Genomic DNA, 17,015 nt, shown 5'->3' on the forward strand with positions numbered 1-17,015 from the left:
ATGATGATGGCAAAAGACATCTCTGAAATAGCACCTTCTTCTTCCCCTGGAAGGATGGAGTGCTTGTTCCCCACTCCCCCATGGACATATGTGTCACAGGCTTCTAACTATTCCTGAAGCTGCCCATGCTCACCTTTCGTCATGGTTTTCTGTCCCTTGAAGACTTAGGATTTCCACAGTAGGAGCCTCAGAACTTGGCAAGTCAGCTTATCTCCAAGTAAGCTATGGGCTCTTGCTTGTTTTAAAGTAGGGCATGTGCCTTCTCCATGTCCCCACACACTAGGAGATGGTTGACCAGGCCCTAAGACCTGGAAGTTGTTATAAAATGATTGTAAATCTCTTCACCATCCTTGGCGGGAGGTTATGGGCAAAGGTCAGTGATAGGCCGTGTGATCTAGTTCAAATCCCTTCTCTACTTGGGCCTTAGTTTCCTAATCTGCAAAGTGAAACCAGTGGTTCCTAAAGGGGAGGGTATGTGTGGAAAGTTGAGTAGAAAAGATAAACCAACAATCTCCAAAGACTTTAAAAACTGAAGGAAAAGGGGGCTTGAAACAACAGAGTTCTTCTCTTGCAGTGCTGGAGGTCAGAGTCCTGATAGGAACCTTAGGGGTTACCATCCAAATGGGAAGGGGTGAAGCTTCCTTCCTGCAGTCTCTAGGCAGGCCCTCTTCCAGCCTCTAGAGGTTGCCTGCATTTCTTGTCTGTCTGTCTTTCTGTCTCTCTATCTCCAGTTCTGCTTTGGTGTCATCCACTGATGTTCACCCACCTGCTTTTCCCTTCTAAGAACCCTTGCATGGGGCCTAATTAGGGAACCTGGGACAATGTCTACATCTGAAGATCCACAACCTTGTTATATCTTCAAAAGATCCACAACTTCGTTACATCTTCGAAGTATTCTCCGGCAACACCAACGAACATCACCAGAGATTTCAGGGTTTAGGATATAAAATTGTTTGACATATCCGTAGTTCTCTGCACTGCATGGCATGCATATCTTATGGCCAGCGTGGAGGTTCTCCGGAGGTTTCTAAAGTTGGGGGTAGTTGGGTGTGATTTCAGGAGGCTTTCTTTCTGGTGTCTACTCCCCAGGGGCCCCTGGTCTATCTACAGGAACCACAAAGATGAGAGACCTGTTGGTGTCACTGCATGTGATTGAAAAGTTTCTGATGGGTCTGAGGAACATAATTGACTATATAGTGCAGTGTTAGGGTTTGACCTTCCTAATCTGTCACAGAGAGAGAAAAACTCTCCCAACTCAAGGGCACCAGTTTCAGTCTCTCTCACCAGCCCTCATTGATCATAATTATCTTGGAATAGCAGCCACTGCAGAGAATGGAAGGATGTCTGTGGTTGGGGTTGCTGACAGTATATGAAGTAGTGTAGGATTCTGAGCAGAGGCAGATTTAGAGAGCAGGGCAAGAGAAGAAAGAGATCTGAGGATTCACATCCTACACTTGGCCTTCTCTGGTTGCATCTCAAAAGTCATCCTACCCAACACCCAGGCAGTCTCAGGTCAAGCCACAGGTGTGACATTCATCCTCTCAGGATGATGACACTTAGGACTTAAGGCAGATCTGGTCCACGTTTCTGGGCTGGCCCAAACCCCAGGTTGCTTTGGCACGAACATTGTTGGCAGGCAAAAGCTGATGCCACTTCAAAGAACCGCCCTCCCAGGTGCCGAAGGCTGCTTTTCTGATGCTTACACTGTCATTGTTTATTTTTGCAAGGCGCCCAGCTGCTGCGGTGATGATATTTATATCAATAAGTGCTCTATTCATCTGCCGATTTCAGGGGAGGCTTGCCAGCTGTGTACAGCAGCCAACCTCAGGGTGCTTCTGAGCCTGATGGCTTTGCATGTAGAGACTCAATCCTCTAAGTCTGTATCAACATCTGGGACTGAAAGATGCTTCCGTCATCCAGGACCCACCCCTCACCCCAAAAAGAGAGCTATAGCTGACAGCCTTGACTTTGTATGTCCCCAAAGCAGGGTGCTTCTTTGAAACCCCACTTCTGGCTTTTGCCAAAAGGACATCAGAAAAAGAGGAGAGCAAATAGGCGTTCATAGGTCCTGTCACACACCCAGCCTAGTCCTCTACTTTTTGGTGGTTTCTGATTTTGGAACTCTTCTAGGAGCTCTATAAAATCCCTGTTCATCTATTCTCATCATGTACATCAGTTTCCAGTCTTTCCTTGTTCAGGTCCCAAGCTTAGATTCCTCCTTTTCCTTCACATTCTGTCTTCAACCTGCCAGCATATTTTGTCAGCTTCTCTTCCAGTGCACATCTAGAACCCAAGCCATGGCTACCCTTCCTGGGTCAGCCTCTGTCACTGCCACCTGGTAATTGCAGTAGCCTCTTCTCTATTTTCTCTGCTTTGCTTCTCAGCAACTTACCTCCCTATCAAGACTCTGCTGATAATCTTAAAGCAGCCAGATGATACCACCCCTCTGCCTAAAGTTTGTCAGCGGCTCTCCAGTTCTTACAAACGGAAACTCCAGTTTCTTCTTATGAAGCCAGATCCCAATGGCTCACACCTGTAAATCTACCTGCCCAAGAGGCTGAGATCTGAGGACCACAGTTCAAAGCCAGCTCAGGCAGGAAAGTCCATGGGACTCTTATCTCCAATTAATCAGCAAAAAGCAAGAAGTGAAGCTGCGTCTCAAGTGGTAGAGTGCCAGACTTGATCAGAATAAAAAATAAAAACTAAATGAGGGCACTCTGGCCTGGAATTCAAGCCCCAGTACCAGCACATGCACGTCATATTCTTCCTGTGCCTTCCAAAGACCCTCTATGATCTGGCTCGGTTATGTCTCTCACTGCAGTCTGTTCTTCTCATTGCACCCTTTCCTGTCCCAGAAGACTCTGCTGTCTTTAAAGGTACCATGTGCAAGACCATTATGCAAACTGGGTTTTCCCCTCTCGTTGGAACACTGGCCCTTAAGAGAGCATGTGGTTTACTCTTCCCCTCTGTCATGCTTGGATTCAAATGTTCTCTCCCCACACCAGGCTATGACAGCTGCATCCTCTGCCCTCAGCCCAGGCTCCCCATCTCCCTCATGCTCCTTCTTATCTGTCTTTTCCGTACACTCGCCACCTCCTAACATATAGAGTACATTATAGAACATGTGCTGTTTCTCTTCCGTCTTCCCCCTTTAAAAGAGAAAGTGCAGGAGATGGGAATTTGCTTGCTTCCTCTTGCCTGTGTTCCCTCACACAATCCAAGATTCTAAAATAACTTCCAGTGAATACTGGTAGCAGATGCTCAATAAACATGGGGTGCACACATGAAGGGGATGTCTTCGGAAGTCTCATCCCAAATTGCCCTCATTTCCAGCCTCTCTTACCACACTCTTCTCCCTACCTCCTCTACCTTCCAGCCTTCCCATTCGGGCTGGGTGCAATCTTGGATGCCTGATAACCCAGATGGGATACTTGCCGTCAGCTGTAACTTTCTTCCCATTCACCTCCCATGCTCTCCAGACCTTGTGAACTCAACTCTGGGAACATATTCACAACTAGTCCCAGTTCCACTTCCAAGACACTTCCTCAGTTCACATTACCCCCCCACCCCGGCCCCAATCCAGGCTTCAATTCTTTCATACTTGTAACCTCTCCCTGCTCACCTCTGATCTCTGCCTCCCTGGTCTTAGACTTTACATTTTAACAGGAATCTTGGCTTTGTCCCTCTATGGAGAAACCTTCTATAATCTCTTCTGACTAGATAGAAAGGATTTCTAACTGTGCTCCTGGGAGCTAGGTTTCTGAGAGCCACCAGGAGAAGATAAGACATCAGTATGGGTGATGCTCTCTGCCTTGTGTTTCCATATAACCACCTCTTTTTGTTTTATGATGGTTCTAAGGCTTGAACCTAAGGCCTGGGCTCTGTCTCAGACCTTTAGTGCTCAAAGCAAGTCATAGTTCCACTTCTGGCTTTTGATGGTTAATTGGAGATAAGAGTCTCGTGGAGTTTATTTCCTGGGCTGGCTTTGAACCACAATCCTTCGAGCTAAGCCTCTTGAGGAGCTAGGATTACAGGTGTGAGCCACCAGTACTGGCCATTACCAACTCTTGATCTCTGTCTTATACACTGGACTTGCACAAAAGCTTTTATTAGAAGAAAAGATTATGTGGCTTACAAAGTAAAAACTCTGACATACTTCAGTCCAATGCCCAATCTCCTGAGCTTGGCACAGAGAATCTCTGCAAGTTAGCTGGGTCTTGTCGGCATGTCCTGCCTCAATATGCTCTTTTTCTTTCAAAGTAGCCCTAGCCCCTGCCACAGTGGAACAGGAATTATCTGCAAACAAGACTACATTTATCTGGCCCATCTGCCAAGAGTGCCTTTGCCCAGTTAGTTTATTCCCTGTACACCACATTCTCTCTTGCCTCCTTCATGGTCAAGGCCATCTTCCTCAAGGTCTTCCTTCACTCCCTAGGCAGAATTGATTGGTCCCTGCTCCTCATCAACGCAGCATTTCACTGCTGACCTCTATTACAGTATGGATACATGAGGATGGAATAGCTTGCCCATCTGTCTCTTTAGCAAGACTCGAAGCTCCTAGAAGGCTGAGATGATAGCTTAGATCCACAAGATAAAAAGTTATTCCCACCCAAGGCCTACACAGAGCCAGAACTCATATGTGAGTATGATGAGTTGTGTTTTTGAGTTTTCCTCAAGGCAGTGAAAAGACAGCTTTGCAAACATCTGAAAGGCTATTCTCATCAATTCCTCTGTGGAAAGGCTGCCTGAGAAGAGAGGGATGGGACTCAGAAACTGTCTCAAGACATGCCCTGGATCCTAAGTATGGAGATGTGTCCTAGGCATGTGATGATTAGGGCTGGCACACCTAGAAGGGCAAAGTCTTGGAGAGAGGGCTCAGATTTTAGTCTCCTAAATTCAAGATCCAGGTTCTACCAGCACAGAAGGGCTTAGGTCATGGATTTGGCAGGCATTGCCTTTTCTTCAGGGCCAGAGATGTTCCGTGTTGGAAGGGGACCTCCTGGCTTGTGAGCTCCACATCATTTCGAGGATAACCCTGAACAGTGTTTGGGACATAAATAACAAGAGGCTGCCCCTGAAAGCAACTAGCTGAAACGCATCGACAAGCGGAGTCACTAACTGGAGGTTTAGAGAGTCCAGCAGGAGATTCCTTGTGTCTGCAGGCAGCAGTCTGGACTGCCTGGTTCTCACAGTCAGACAATGCCCACCCTATGATAGATACATCACAGTGCTCATCACAGTTTCCTTCTGAACCTATAGCCTGGCTCTCCTGACCCACAGACCCACCTTTAGAAGCTACCAGGCCTCCACCTACCTGGGCAGTGTCCATCTCATTCAACATCACCACAGAGGAGCAGTTGTAATCGAAGACCAGCCTCCAGAAGTCTGTCATGGTGTTGGGTAGAGGGTGCTGGGTGACCACAAAGGCAGCAGGCTGCTTGTGGCTCTGAACAGAAGAATGACAGAGAGCTTTTGTAAAAGATGTTATTTATCAGTGTTATTCCAGTGATGATGATGATGAGATCTGGATGGCTGCCAGAGGCCCCAAACTTGCCAAATGGATGACACAAAGCACCTGCCTGGTCTGTTATTTCCCAGTGGGTGTCCTGGAGGCAAAGGGGACCTTCTTCTTAATGAACACATCCTCCTCCAAACTAAGACATTACATTAGCAAAGTGTCACTTGGATGGGGATTATCCAAATACATTATTTATGTCTTGGGACTCAGCAAATAATCATCATTACAAAGGTGAAATGAAAGATTTTGGACGCAGATCTGTGGCTCTGCCAGCCAACACACCTCCTGGGATTTAAGTGATCTGCTGGGTCCCTAAGCCTGTGGGAACGGGGAAAGGGGTTGGCCACTGAAGGGGCTTACATTGTGCAATTTACTCCTGGTCCTGTGCTGGGTGAAGGACAAAACTATGCTGACAGAGAGTGGTATTGTGTCATACAACCAATAGGGCACTGAAAAGTATCCAGGTATTAGAGTTAGGAGACTTGGGTTATGAACCCACCTTTGTGATTTGTTAGTTATGGGTCGTTTATCCCTCTATTCATTCACCCATTATCCACCATTTTATTCATCCTTTTGGTAGACATCATTTGTAGAGACCTTTTCTTGTGGGCCATAAGGATTTCTTTTTGTTTTTTCTTTGTGGGGCTTGAACTCATGGCCTGGTCATTGTCCCTGAGCTCTTTTGCTCAAAGCTAACATGTTACCACTTTGAGCCACAGCTCCTCTTCTGATTTTTTGATGGTTAATTGGAGATAAGAGTCTCACAGACTTTCTTGCCCAGTCTGGCTTGGAACCATGATCCTCAGATCTCTGCTTCCTGAGTAGCTAGGATTACAGGCATGAGGCACCAGTGCCTGGCTGACATAAGGGTTTCTCAACACTGGTAAGTTAGTTACATGGCTCCAAAGCTTTGATTCTTTAGCTGGAAAACAGAACTCAAATCCAAAGAGATGCTGTCATATAATTGAGTGAGATTTGCACATGAAAACTCCAGTCAGCAAGAATCTGATTGAATCTACTGTAGGACACAGCACTGCAGGCGCCTAGACACAGTGCAGCTCCAGTGAATAAATGAATTATTTAACTCCATGCTATAGGAAGGGGAAGGGTGGCCCAGAAATTACAAAAAAAGACTGTAAGAGTCTAGGAGCTTTCACTGGGCTTTATTTATCATGATGCCCTGTGAGGAGGCATTTGGAAATATTGGATAGTGTCTCTACTTTCTCAGTGGTTTGAGAAAGCTGAGTATTAGCCACATTCTCTGGGGAGATGATCCCCATGGGAGTGACAGGCCTTTTCAGTGGAGTTATAAATCTGAATGAGATGGGGAGGAAAAAGAGGCAGAGAAATTAGCAAGTGCCAAACAAGGCTTTGCAAATATGGATGTATGCATGCACCAGTGAGAACTATGTTCCAAGATCTATCTTCCCTCTCCTAGCCAATAGATGATCAGAGGAAGGATCTGGGAAGCAAACTATTTAAATGCCCAGAAACCAAATGCTCCACCCATACATAACATAACTTTTGATGTATTTCCAGACCTAGAGAAAAGAATCTAGGTTTCAGAGACAGCAGACATGGGCTCTCAGATCCTTGAGTCTATCCTTGCTGACTTTAGTTGACCTTCAATTGACCTACTGAACCTCAATGTCTTTGCTAAAAAAAAAATGGAGAGAAGAAATCTCAAATGCAGAATGAGACAGTACAAATCCAGTGCTCGACACGGGCCCAACACTCAAGGTATGTTAGTTTGCTTTGCTTTTCCCCTTGTCTCAGTGATAAATGCTCTATTAGGCCAGCACGCCTGACAAAGCCTTATCTGAAAATATGTTCAAGATCCCTGCTCCTGCCGGGTTTCAGGGATCAGCCAGCAATCCATTTCATGGATAACATCATCCTTTACCAGGGGATACATTAAAAATTAACCCAGAGGACTTCATATTTTTCTGCTAGAGGCAAAGCTGCTATGGTTACCAGATAATGCACAGACTGAGCTGGAATACTGATAAGGAGTTTTGTTGTTGTTGTTTTTTTAAAAAATATAAGAAAGGCAAAGGCCCCAGTGATGGCTCACAGGAAAAATGCCCTGTGGACAAAGAGAATACAATCAGAATCAGAGCGTGGAAAAAAGCATTTGACTCCAGGCACCATCTAACCTACTAAGTAGAGGCCAGAAGCTGGCTTGATCCTTGCTTAAATGAAGAAGGCACGGATATGACAGTGGGGAACAATGGTATGAGGAACTTGGATGTGTGGGTGGCCCCCTAGATCTCTTCTCTCATCACACACACACACACACACACACACACACACACACACACACACACACACGCACGCACGCACGCACTCACGCACATGCGCGCGCGCACACACACACACACACACCCCACATTGACCTTGGAAGGCCTTTAGCTGATTTTAGAGGTCTTTGCTACACTTCCAGCTATTAGATACCACCCAGATGAGACTCCTTTCTTCTAGATTCATAGTTTCTATGGAGACTCCTAGCTCCTGTTGACTGGGCCCAGGGCAGATCTCTTAAGAGCTAAGAAAGATATTGGCCTTCCCTTACCTCCTTGTATTCAATGCTTAGAACTCTTGGAGAGGAAGTTTTGGAGGATCAAAGGTTAGAGAAGTAGCTGGTCTTGATCAGAAAAGACAGCACTGCCTGTTGCTGTCTGTTCTAGGTAATAGTTTGAGAAGACCATGTAGACTAACCAGAAGTGCCCTCAGGATGGGGAGTGGTAGAGGGTCGCACTTAGGAGGTATGATGTCTGTATCTTACTGGATCAAGCAAACTGTGGGGAGTCTCAGACATGGAATTAAAGAATAAGGAGCCACTCGTGGCTCTGCCACTAGTTTCTTAGGTGACCTTGACAGCATCTCTTTCTACATCTGACCTCGGTTTCCTCTGTGGAAAAGTGCTTGGATGAACAAGATGGTCCCTGATTCCTGCTGCAAACATCTGCACACCCTGGAGGTGGGATGATGAGAATTAGAAGTCCCAGGGACAAGCACAGAAGTAGAAGCACAGGGCTGGCTATGAGGTGGGACAGACTATCCCAAACCGCAGCAGGGTGAAGTCCCCTCTGGGAATGATGTTGAAAAATCATGGGTGATATGCATCACAGGGTAATCAGGAATGTGGCCTGCTCCCTTCCTTGCTCCTTTTCTTGCTCCTTTTGCTGCCTTCTACTTGCTGAATAGCTGTTTTACCAAGCACCTACAATATACCTCTCCCCCGCCACCGCCCCCTCTGCCTTTCACAGGAGTTATCTAGGAAGCTGAGTGGGAAGAGCCAGCAGACAGCAGTTAGGTCTGCACCATGGTGTGTTCCTCAGGCTCAGGCCAAGGCCTGGAATGAGAAATGCTGCCAGATCTGAAAATCCAGCTGAGAGCCAGCTCCATGGGAGATGGGAGGAGGGTGGGGCAGATCTGTAGCTTTGTGCTGCCATTGAAGTCATTTAAGCGTTTGATTTATTCTCTCCAGGCTCTTTGAGCCAAAGTGCCAAGAGCATAGCTTCTGTCTAGGTTTAAATCAGAAACCTCAGGGAAGCAATAGTCCCCGAGGACAGCCGTCAGAAGCAAGCTGGCCTGGGAAGCCAGGTTCCAGCTTCTCCCTGTGATGGCAGCCGGGGCTCTCGGGCGGGGCTTACATCCATCAGTGCTGCGTTGATGTAGTTGCTGGACTCTCCGTCCACTGAGATGAGGAAAGGCAGGCAGCGGTCCAGAGGCAGGACATCCATGTTCCGGTTCTTATCATGGTTCCGGGGCAGGAGTCCAATGCTGCAATCCTCAGGTCGGACACGAGGGGTGACGATGTTGAGTGTCTGTGGGGAACAAAGGTGGGTCAGAGAGACACGGCTCAGATGCTTGCTCCTAAACAGGGATAAGGATAAATTCCAGTGAACTCAACGCTCTGTACCTTCCAAGCTTGGCCCTGGCTGTCTCTTTGCCAGGACCTGTGTTTCTCCTCGGGTGGTAATGTGCTATCATCTCCTGTTCACTGTTAGAGGGCTTTTGGGGCTGACAGTCATCACCAGTGACATCTTCAAGATGCCAAGGCTGAAGGCGCAGCATACCCATGCACGGGATCAGACAAGCTGACAACACCTGCCAACCTTCTGAGCAGCGTTGTTTCCAGCCAGTACTGCAATAAAAGATGGGCCATCCAGAGGGCCTTGTGGTAGGGGTGGGAAGTAGGGACTCCTTAATGAGGGCTACAGAAGGATTGGAAGATGCAGGGGGCATGCTTCTCTTGATAGATGAGAAACCCTCAAAGGCTAAATCTAGGAGGTCTGAAAAGCTACAAGGAGTTAAAGTGTTGCCATCTGAGACCAGAGCTACCCCTTCCAATAGATTAGATTCTATGCACAATGACCAGGGATTTGAGTTATTCATCTTTGTGTCCTTTGGCATGCTGTCTTGCCTCCACATTAGCTGAGTCTACTTGTTTAAAGGAATGCTACAAGTAATTGCCTTGTTGATGAAGTTTCCCATGATGCCATGGGGCCCCACCTTTGCCCATTGTCTGGGATCAAGTTCTGGTACTTTCTTGCTTCCTTCTACCTGGCTGTGAGCTCTTACCAAGTGATAGCCCTGGCCCTGACTTATGCTTAGATGTCTCAGACCCAAGTTGACACAATTTTGACCACATGGACTCTAAGATGTGCATCCTTTGTGTCTGGGGTGAGCCCTAGGATGTGATGTCTCCAGGGATAATGTATATACAAACAAGAAGAGCCTGTTACACTGCAGGTTCACATTCAAGTAGGGTCCAAGCATCTGCATTTTCTAAGATGTTCTAATGTGATGCTGATTCCCTTAGAGGAGTTCTTACTCCTCTAGGAGTGGAGAAAATATGGAGAGAGAATCTGAGTTTCCCTTTAAGGACTAGGAAGAATGGAGATTATGCTTGTGTGTATGAAAAGGTTTACATCCACAAACTGGACAAGAACTGAGACTTTGGCACAAAAAATGTAATCATAGATAAAACAGGTGTCAGCGGTCACTGAGTGATGGGTTGAGCGTTGCCAATGGCTGTGCATTTGATGCTGTAGAATGCATTTAGCGGCTGCCTGGTGCTGGAGATCGAAAGGGTATGCATTTCTCAGTTCTCACAATGCGTGCACAGAACCAATTAAGTTGGCTGGGTGACTACCATTATAGGGTAAATGTTGTGTATTCTATTCCTTCCTCATCCTAAAATGATGTGTTACCATCCTAACTACAGTGTGTAATGGAGTCTGTGGAAGGTAATACGGTCATGAGCGTGGATTCCTCATAAATGGCCTTGGTGTCCTTATAAGAAGAATCATGAAAGCTAGGCATTTGCGACTCACACCTTGAATCCTAGCTCCTCAGGAGGCTGAGATCTGAGGATCACAGGTCAAAGCCAGCCTAGGTAGAAAAGTCTATGAGACTCAGCTCCAATAAATTACCAAAAAAAAAATCCAGAAACAGGGCTGTGGCTCGAGTGATAGAATGCTATCTTGAGTGAAAGGAACTCAGGAACAGCACTCAGACCCTGAGTTCAAGCCCAGGAGGAAAAAAAAAAGAAGAGGCGTGAAAGCCTGCTTCCTCTCTGCATTCTGTCATGTGAAGCTATGAGAAGAAGGCAGCCATCCACAGAGCAGGGAAGGGTCTGAGTCCTCTCCAGGTACCAGATTTGCCAGTAGCTTCCCAAAGTGTGTGTGTGTGTGTGTGTGTGTGTGTGTGTGTGTGTGTGTGTGCTTGCATGCACGCACACACATGCACGCATACATATATTTTGTTTGTATTGCTTTGCTTCACTGAGATTGGGACTTTTCATGTAGCTCAGGCTGGCCCTGAACTTAGGATGCTCCTTCCTCCTTACCCCTTCCCAACAGTGCTGGGCTTACAGGCATGTAAACCTCCAGAAATGAGATCGATGTGTTATGTCTCCATAACAATTCAACACCTATGATTTAAGCCATCCAGTCTATGGAAGGTTGTTACCACCAGCTGAACTGACACCGGCCCTGAATACGTGCCCATACCTGAAACTCATCTTTGATCTGACTGGAGTTTGTCTGAGGGTCCAGCCTGCTGATGTTATAGTAGAGAGAGCGGAACTCACACACAGGGATGGCGGTGTTGCCACAGAGGCATGCTTCCAGGATGGCATCGTGCACAAACACATACTGCTCCTGCAACATTAACGGGAGGAGAGGGAGGCACCAGGTAAGAATAACCGTCACCCGGGAGTTCGTTCGCCATTTTGAGTCTTGTGGCTTATAAAGAATGGGCATGATTTGTGTTGCTGAATCCTGACTTTTTAATCCTGTACCCCAAAGAGCTAAGTCTCCATGGTTCATAGTGATTGCCAGAGATAGGGTGTGTTATTCTTTATGTAAGATAGAACCATAGAGCCCCATCTGATAAAAAAAAAGAGAAACTTCTACACATGTCCCAGGGATTGTTCTTGGTGTCCTACCTATATCCCTTCTGCTTTTCCCTTCATTTATTAAGAGTTCTTGCCACAAATAATCTGTGATTCTCTGATGAGGTCTTTCTTTCTGGTAGCCAAAATGTCTGAGCAGCTAAGACCACATATTAAAGGAGGCCTCAAGCAATGACACATGGAAAGTTGAGAGTGAAAAATAATCTAAGTTTCCCCTTCCTTTGTCAGTGGGACAGCGTAGAGACACAGGTCTTACACTAGCTCAGAGTCCTCCAAACAGCCTGGTTGTAAAGTATACTCTGTTTCCTTCCCTTTCCTGTCTAGCTTGCTACTCACCGTCCCATGTATCTTGAAAATGCCTTTCAAACAGAATCAGCTTGTCTTCAAGGATCTGTCTCAAAGATCTGTCCCCCAAAACATGTGTCATACCCTTTCCCACTCCTATTCTTTATACCTACTATCCTCCTGAGACTCCAAGACCCGTTTATAAAATATATTCGATATATCACTCCTTCTAGAATCACTTTTCTAAGACTTTTCTATTAAGCAGAAGCTGTGACTTATAGACTCTTGATAAAATGTTTGTTGAACTTTTTCCTTCCAAAAACTTCTCTAGTTCAAGATCTTATTGGGATGTATCATGATGCATTTGTGTTTGAAGATTCTTCCCATCAGACAGTAAGGACCACGTGTCTAACCATAGCCGGTGAGCTTGCCTTTTGCCATGCACCCTGGCAACAGATAAAGAAGAACTGATCCTCTTGTGACAGTGCTGGAATCCTGAAATCTCATTATCAGTGGGAGTTCCAGTACCAAAGATCCTTAGGGCTGGTGGGTTACTCCTCACACTTCTCACATACCCAGGTCCTTTTCTATAGGATGATGCACTCATGGGTTTCTCTCTTCTACTATGCCTCTCCTTGGCCAGGGATCAAAGCAGCCGGCCGGCTCCGTTCCCAGAACTCACCTCTGTCTGTACCAGGTTGACCCTCTGTGCTCGGAGCTCACGTACACAGTTGAAGATGTCCACCACCCCTTCGTTCTCAGCCATGTCGAGCATGGTGTCGATGGCAATGAAGCAGCCTGTCCGCCCAGCTCCAGCACTGGAAAGAGGAGTCCTCTGTGTTAGAGATTTTGGGGTAGGAACAGCTGTGGACCGGCCTCTAATCTTCCTCTTTCCCTTCCCTTCCCCACCCTCCTCTTTCTTTTCAACAAATGTATTGATAGATGAAAACAAGGAAGAGGAGGAAGAGAGAGAGAGAGGAAGATCACAGAGGAGAGGCCTCTGAGCTGCCTGAAGGCAGGAAGTAACTCTGGAATACGTGGTCTAGGGCCCTGTAGTTGATCCTATTTGTTTCTCCAGGACCATGAACCAGGGTATCATTAAACTGGAGCAGCTGGCAACCTGGAGATTCCTACCAGGGATCAAGTTTCCCAATACTTATTCAATTTTAGATCACTGATGGTTTGTTCAGTTGAGAGAATCAGAGCAAAATCATAAAACAGACCCCGAGGAACCTGGCTAACCCGTCCCAGATCAGCACTGGGTTCTACAATGGAGCTGAACCACAGACATGTAGCACATTTGCCTTAGTGGCACACAGTTTTGGAAAGAAAAGCCAGACAGACTGTCAAGGAGGCCCAGCTGGATGGTGATTCACATCTAGCTTCTCCTGTGGAGACAAATGTCATTGTCTAACATGGAAATCAAAGGAAACACAAAGAGGAAGAGAGATGGGATAAGACGGAAAAGCAATATTGTCTGATAAATCTACTGAGCACAGGACAATGGGGCTAATCACCCTCAGGGAAATGGAGTTTGTGTGTGGGTGGTGGGGGTGGTGGTTATCTTCACTTTCTTCTGAAAAGTAAACTCAGAGGAAGCAGTCTGCAAGCCAGATGACATTTCACGGTGTGAACAGAGGAAAATGGGACTCATTCTTGCTTCAAATCACCCCACCCCCACCCCCAGCCATACTCTAGACCTCTCCCCCAGGGGCCCTAACACGGTAGACCTTGATGCTTCAGAGGCAGCTCAGAAAGCCACTGTTTCATCTCTTCTCCAAAGTCTGATTCTCAACTTGCTTTGGGGGAAAAGCCAGCCTGATGTGGTCTTTGAATCTTGGATCTACCAAGTTGCTGGGTGTCTGTGAGCCTCCGTTTTCTCACACACAGTAACGGGCCTCCTAGCAGAATCCTCGTAAGGACTGAATTAGGTTTATTTCAGAATGAGATCGTAATTAAACATCATCTATGGGAGAGACCCCTGGGATTCAATCTTGGTTCTATTGCTTACTGGCTGTTTGACCTTTGGTAAACGACTTAATCTCTCTGGGTTTCACAATTCTCATTCATAAAATGATGCTGATAGTATACCTGGGAGCATTAACAGTATATGTATATATTGTATGAAATTACATTTAAAAAGCATTACGCATGTAAATTACTTAGCTTTGTGCCTGGCTGCACAGTAATTTCAGGATAAATAGTTGCTACTTATATTCCACAAATATTTATCAAGCCATCTATGATGCACGAGATGCTGGAATTAGGAGTTGGGGTTGTGAGGAAAAAAAGAAGACTTTGGTTCCTGCCTTCAAGGATTGCTAAAAGGTATGGAGTATTAAGAATGGTATTTAAGTGCTTACCATATGTCAGGGATTCTGTCAGGCACTTAGTAGACATTAGCTAACCCATAATAGCCCCAGGAGTACCGGGTACCACTCTGCTCATGCATTTCAGTGCCTTTGATAGAGATGGAGGCACAGGGCATCCTGCAGAGAGCTGTCATGGTGGAGGACCTGATACATGTTTACCTTTGCTCCACTTTCTCCCTCACTCCTTACCCTGGCTGCTGTTTACAATACAAGGCTGAACACAAATGTTCTATGGCTCTTGGTGTGCTCTGAGTTACAAAACAGAGGACGCACAAAAATGTTCCCACAGGCCAGCAGGGTGGGGCTTCCTCTGTGGAGTGGGTTGTGAGAGGATGGAGTGTGTGGGAGGAGCTTGCTCTGAGGCTTCCTGGTCCCTTGGCTGAGGTGGACATTGCCAGGGCAGGGATGAAATGACTTGAACATGCAGGTTCTGACAGGACCCAAGGTCACACACAGGCACTGGGTCAGAGAGGCCCCGGGCTCGCTGGCCTCTGGGTCTAGACATCTGCGCCCTTCCACTTTTCTGTGCTGTGGACATGCTACGGTTCATTTCCATTTAGGAGATTGCCAAGACACAGCGTTGCCCGCTCAATGTGACTTTCTATGTCAAGGCTGAAACTAGTCCTTCTCCACAGTAAGGGCAAACCTGATGCCACCCACTTTCTCTCTGCTAAGAACCCTGCAGGCCAGGGTTTTAAAGATAACAGAAACAGGCAGATGTGTGCTTGCACCACGGCATTCTACCGCCACACCACCAAGTCATTGCTGAGTGTCTAGAGGATCATATTCAACATCGCAGCTCTGCCAGTTTCCATCCGTGTCTACTATCTCAGTAGCTCAGTTTCCTGGTCTGTAAAATGGGTATAAGACCACCCACCTCTCAAGGTTGGATAAGAAGTCAAATGACAGGGACAGGGGCACATGAGGCTACCAGTGCCCTGCCTCCATCCCCAGCAACTTTACTATTTCAGGACAATCACAAGAAGAGCAACAATCACTACTGCTGTTGCTGTTGGAGTTTGAGTCCTGGGTCCCATGGGAAGGGGCTTAGGCTCTGGGGTAGAGCAGAGGCCACTGGGCAAGTGAGGGTCTCCCTATCTGGAACAGAAGAGCAAAGAGGACATTCACCAGGGGTGTTATGACCCACCTGCAGTGGACCACGATAGGCCCAGCTTCGGGGGGGTTGAGGAACTTGACCTGGCGGACGAAGCCTAGCAGGCCTGTGGCATAGCAGGGGACACCGTGGTCAGGCCAGCTGGTGAAGTGGAAGAGGCGGAGTTCCCGGATTTCATGGTAGCCTTTCTGAGGAAAAAACAGAGGCCCCTGTCCCTCCAGCTCTGCTCTCAATGTGGGGAGCTGAAGCTGCTGTGCAGAGGACCCTCCCCCCCCAACACCTCCCTGCCTTCAGGGTCGGTCGCTGTTACTTCACTGACCGACTCTGAAAGATGTGCAACTAGCTAAAGTGAAACTGGTTGCTTCACTGCAGGCCTTCTCAGAGCCTTAGGTGTGTTAATATGCATTCTGAGTCCAGTGTTTTTCCCAGGAGACCTTCTCTGACAAGGGTTTTGCAGGAGGTGCATTGAATACAATGTAAAAGAAGAAAGGATGGCAGTGGAGAAACTCAGTTTCAAGTGTTTCCAGTGGAATACAAGGCCTGTGTGTGTGTGTGTGTGTGTGTGTGTGTGTGTGTGTGTGTGTGTGTGTGTCTCAGTGGTAGGCTCGAACTCTTGGCCTGGGCGCTCTCCCTCAGTTCTTCAGCTCAAGGCTACCACTCTACCACTTGAGTCACAGCACCATTCCTGATTTTCTGGTGGCTTATTGGAGATAAGACTCGCACAGAATTTTCTGCCCCAACTGGCTTTGAACCATGATCCTCAGATCTCAGCCTTCTGAGTAGCTAGGATTACAGGCATGAGCCACCAGCACCCAGCACAAGGTTTTTGTTTTGTTTTATTTTTTGACATCTGGTGTCCTCCAGTCTTGTAGTCTTGTCAGTGATGGTCTACATGGCTTTTAAGGCTTAACAAGTTTAGCAGACTATGTCACTAATTAGACTCTTGCTTAGAATTATAGGATGGGAAACTAATGGAGAGCTTTTTTTGGCAGAAGGAGCCCATGGGGCCCAGATGGGCTCCTCTGTCCTGTGCTCTTACCAGTACCCTCATGGCTAGTCTTGCTTTCCTGACCATTCCTTGGCCAGGATACATGTCAGTCTTTGTTCATGCCATTCACCCTGTCAATCCTTCCTACATAGTTCTCTCCTACATATATTTCAAGAGCATCCACGGGGAAGGACTTAGTTGATTGTTCAACTCATGTTAAACAATATTTCCTAAGGGTCATTTGTGCCTAGACTTGTGATTAGTTCTAGGAAGGGAGACATAAAAGCCATGATTTCTGTTCTTGGAGTCGTTCA

At 46.9% G+C, this 17,015-nt stretch overlaps 1 protein-coding gene across 2 annotated transcripts in view; it reads right to left on the reverse strand.

Moving 5' to 3' along the window:
• Positions 1-17,015, reverse strand: part of Ptprt (protein tyrosine phosphatase, receptor type, T) — a 718,198-nt gene that overhangs the window by 12,056 nt on the left and 689,127 nt on the right. For both annotated transcript variants that reach the window (XM_013010741.1, XM_013010740.1), the window contains 5 exons: positions 15,747-15,901; positions 12,910-13,045; positions 11,539-11,688; positions 9,175-9,348; positions 5,315-5,446 (listed from right to left, as the gene is read on the reverse strand). In XM_013010741.1, coding sequence (XP_012866195.1) covers positions 5,315-5,446; positions 9,175-9,348; positions 11,539-11,688; positions 12,910-13,045; positions 15,747-15,901 — 747 coding nt within the window. The remainder of the gene's footprint in view (positions 1-5,314; positions 5,447-9,174; positions 9,349-11,538; positions 11,689-12,909; positions 13,046-15,746; positions 15,902-17,015) is intronic.

This window comes from Dipodomys ordii, unplaced genomic scaffold, assembly GCF_000151885.1.
Source record: "Dipodomys ordii isolate 6190 unplaced genomic scaffold, Dord_2.0 Scaffold13, whole genome shotgun sequence".
Lineage (NCBI taxonomy): Eukaryota > Metazoa > Chordata > Mammalia > Rodentia > Heteromyidae > Dipodomys > Dipodomys ordii.